This window comes from Oxyura jamaicensis (genome assembly GCF_011077185.1).
Source record: "Oxyura jamaicensis isolate SHBP4307 breed ruddy duck chromosome 1 unlocalized genomic scaffold, BPBGC_Ojam_1.0 oxy1_random_OJ89499, whole genome shotgun sequence".
NCBI classification, from domain to species: domain Eukaryota; kingdom Metazoa; phylum Chordata; class Aves; order Anseriformes; family Anatidae; genus Oxyura; species Oxyura jamaicensis.
Window position 1 is genome coordinate 1 of NW_023303125.1, and position 2,406 is coordinate 2,406.

General features: G+C 33.8%; 1 protein-coding gene across 1 annotated transcript; it reads right to left on the reverse strand.

The window, feature by feature from the left end:
• Positions 1–98: 98 nt before the first annotated feature.
• Positions 99–2,026, reverse strand: LOC118156865 (uncharacterized protein C12orf50 homolog; the record flags this gene model as incomplete). Its single annotated transcript, XM_035311094.1, has 4 exons — positions 1,886–2,026; positions 1,147–1,209; positions 598–705; positions 99–206 (listed from the first exon to the last, which is right to left on the reverse strand). Coding segments are annotated over exons 1-4 (364 nt in total), but the record flags the coding sequence as incomplete, so codon positions are not given.
• Positions 2,027–2,406: the final 380 nt, after the last annotated feature.

Sequence of the window (2,406 nt, forward strand, 5' to 3'; positions counted from 1 at the left end):
TTGTCCATATCTAACACGAGGAACAGAACTAGGCAGCACTAAATCATCCAATAGTTTAGTAAATAAAAACAAACAAGCCAACCATTTTCTAAAAATACCTTTGCCTGTTACTGTATTAGATACGTTTCTTGGCTCCTCAGAATTCCATGTCTTTTTCTTTACTCCCTTAAAATGATGCTTCTTTGCGAATTCAGAGCGGCTTGTTGCTAAGGAGTTAAAATAGCACAGATTTATTTTTTTTCAAAAAGCACACAACATTTTCTTATTGAGAAATGCTACAATGTTTTGGAAAACCCATCTCCCACTTCATACACAGGTCTCCTTGGGTGAAGAATGTTCTTTCTCACCTTAATTCCTTTTAAAGTATCATCCCACTAAAGGAAAGCAAAAACTGCTACATTTCCTCTAGCAGACTTCAGGGTCTCAAAATCTTGTCAGAAAACTCAAAAGTTGTCTAAAAACACAGTACTTTGAGCTAGTACTATTACTTTGATTGGTTCTGGCTCAGAATGCTTCCCATTAAGAATGAGGAAATCTTCATTAGTACAGGAAAAGAAATCTCATCTAAAAATCAGAAAATACATAATAATTAAATACCTTTTACGTTTGAATAATTTGATGCAAATGGTGCTTTTTCTAAAGGTAGGGCCTCATTTCTTTTGCCTTCAGCAACTATGATTCTCTGTGCCACAAAAGAATCACCTCCTACAGAAAATTAGTATCAAAAAATCATCAACACCAAAGAACACAGTGAAAAATCAAATGTGGACAACACACATAAGTTGAGATTTTTAGAATTACATTTTCACTGGAATGAATTTAGAAATGCAAAACAAAATCTGAAAAAAAAAAAAAAAAACAACAACCAGCAAACAAACAAAAACAACAAACAGATGATTCATTAAGGCCCACCAGAAAAGAAGAATAAAACTGATAAACATCTAACATTTTAAAAGCGTTAAATCAACATGGGTATGAGCAGAGATTTAATTGTAGGATTGCTTCTCAGTGGTAACTTGTTACTGATGACAGTGAAGAACACCTAAACGAGAGACACATCCCGTACATAAAAGTTGTAGTAAAAGAGTTAATATTTAAGTTACATTAGTACTGTTCCCTACAGTTCTGGAGCTAGTAGATGCATACCAGTTGGCTCAAAGCTAGACCAAGCATCCCTAGCACGGTACTGCATTATTTTGCATTGACAAACTAAGGGAAGAAAAAAAAAGAATAATACAGTAATTATTATTCCTACTAAGTACTTAAGAAGAAAAATGAGTAAATACTGTTAAGTAAACACAACCTCAAGGATAATAGTACATTCTTTAACCTTAATTACATGGTTCTAGACTAAGCTCAATGGGGCAAGACCCTACGTCTTCATTAAGTTCAACTCTGGTTGTTCAGAGAAATCAGCTCCCATGCAAAAAGATGCAGGATTGAAGCTTTAGTATTTCACTGTACGATAACTGAAAAATACAAAGCCTATTCATCGTAACTAGGGATAGTCTCACCTAACAGGTTTTTAAAGCATACTAACTTGTCACTCCTACACATTTTTATGACTTCAGAGAGACATTTATTTTCCAAAATTAAGCAGGAAAAAGTCAGTTGTAATCAGCATAGAGGTTTTTTGTTTTTTTGTTTGTTTGTTTTACTAGAGACTTAAAGCAAGTGGAATCATAAATTATACTTTTAATTGTTACAATTAATGGTGCGTTATGATATGAAGTGCATATAGCATGAGTAACAGACAAAAAAATCTGCATTTGACTTATTCTTTTATATTTAAATCGTGAAGTTTCATATACACATACTCATTTACGGCAAATGTATTTTACCACACGATGTTCAGCAATGAGAAGACAATGTTAAAGTACATTACCTCCATTCTCAAAGGATCTATGCTCTGTTCTGTTAATACCCTCTACTGACACTCTCCTTCCTGAAGTGTCTCCCTCTCTTTTCATATTATTACATTTTGTAGGATTTGTATTACCATCACCTGGAAAGGCAACAGAAAGGATATTTTAGCTGCTTGTGTGTAAGCACATTAAATCAAACTGTCATGTTTTTCCTCCCACCTCTGTGAGTTAGTAATTAGCTCGGAGCAATTTCCTTTAACCTCTTGTTTTGTATTATTCTTTCTCTTTGGTTAGTCATTTGGGTAGTGTGTAATGGAACTCAAACACTGATGTACAACTTTTCCGTTTTTTAAGAAAATTGACAAAACGCTACAGAAGACTACAACTGCAAGTAAAGAACCAGCTACAAACTATCTGCTGGTTCTTTAGCTTCTCACCTTTCATGAATGATACTTATGAATCCTGTCTGAATGAATACATATGTGAATATAAACTGATAATGGAAGTTTGAGTAAGGCCCTTGTTTATGCAAGAAGAAAAA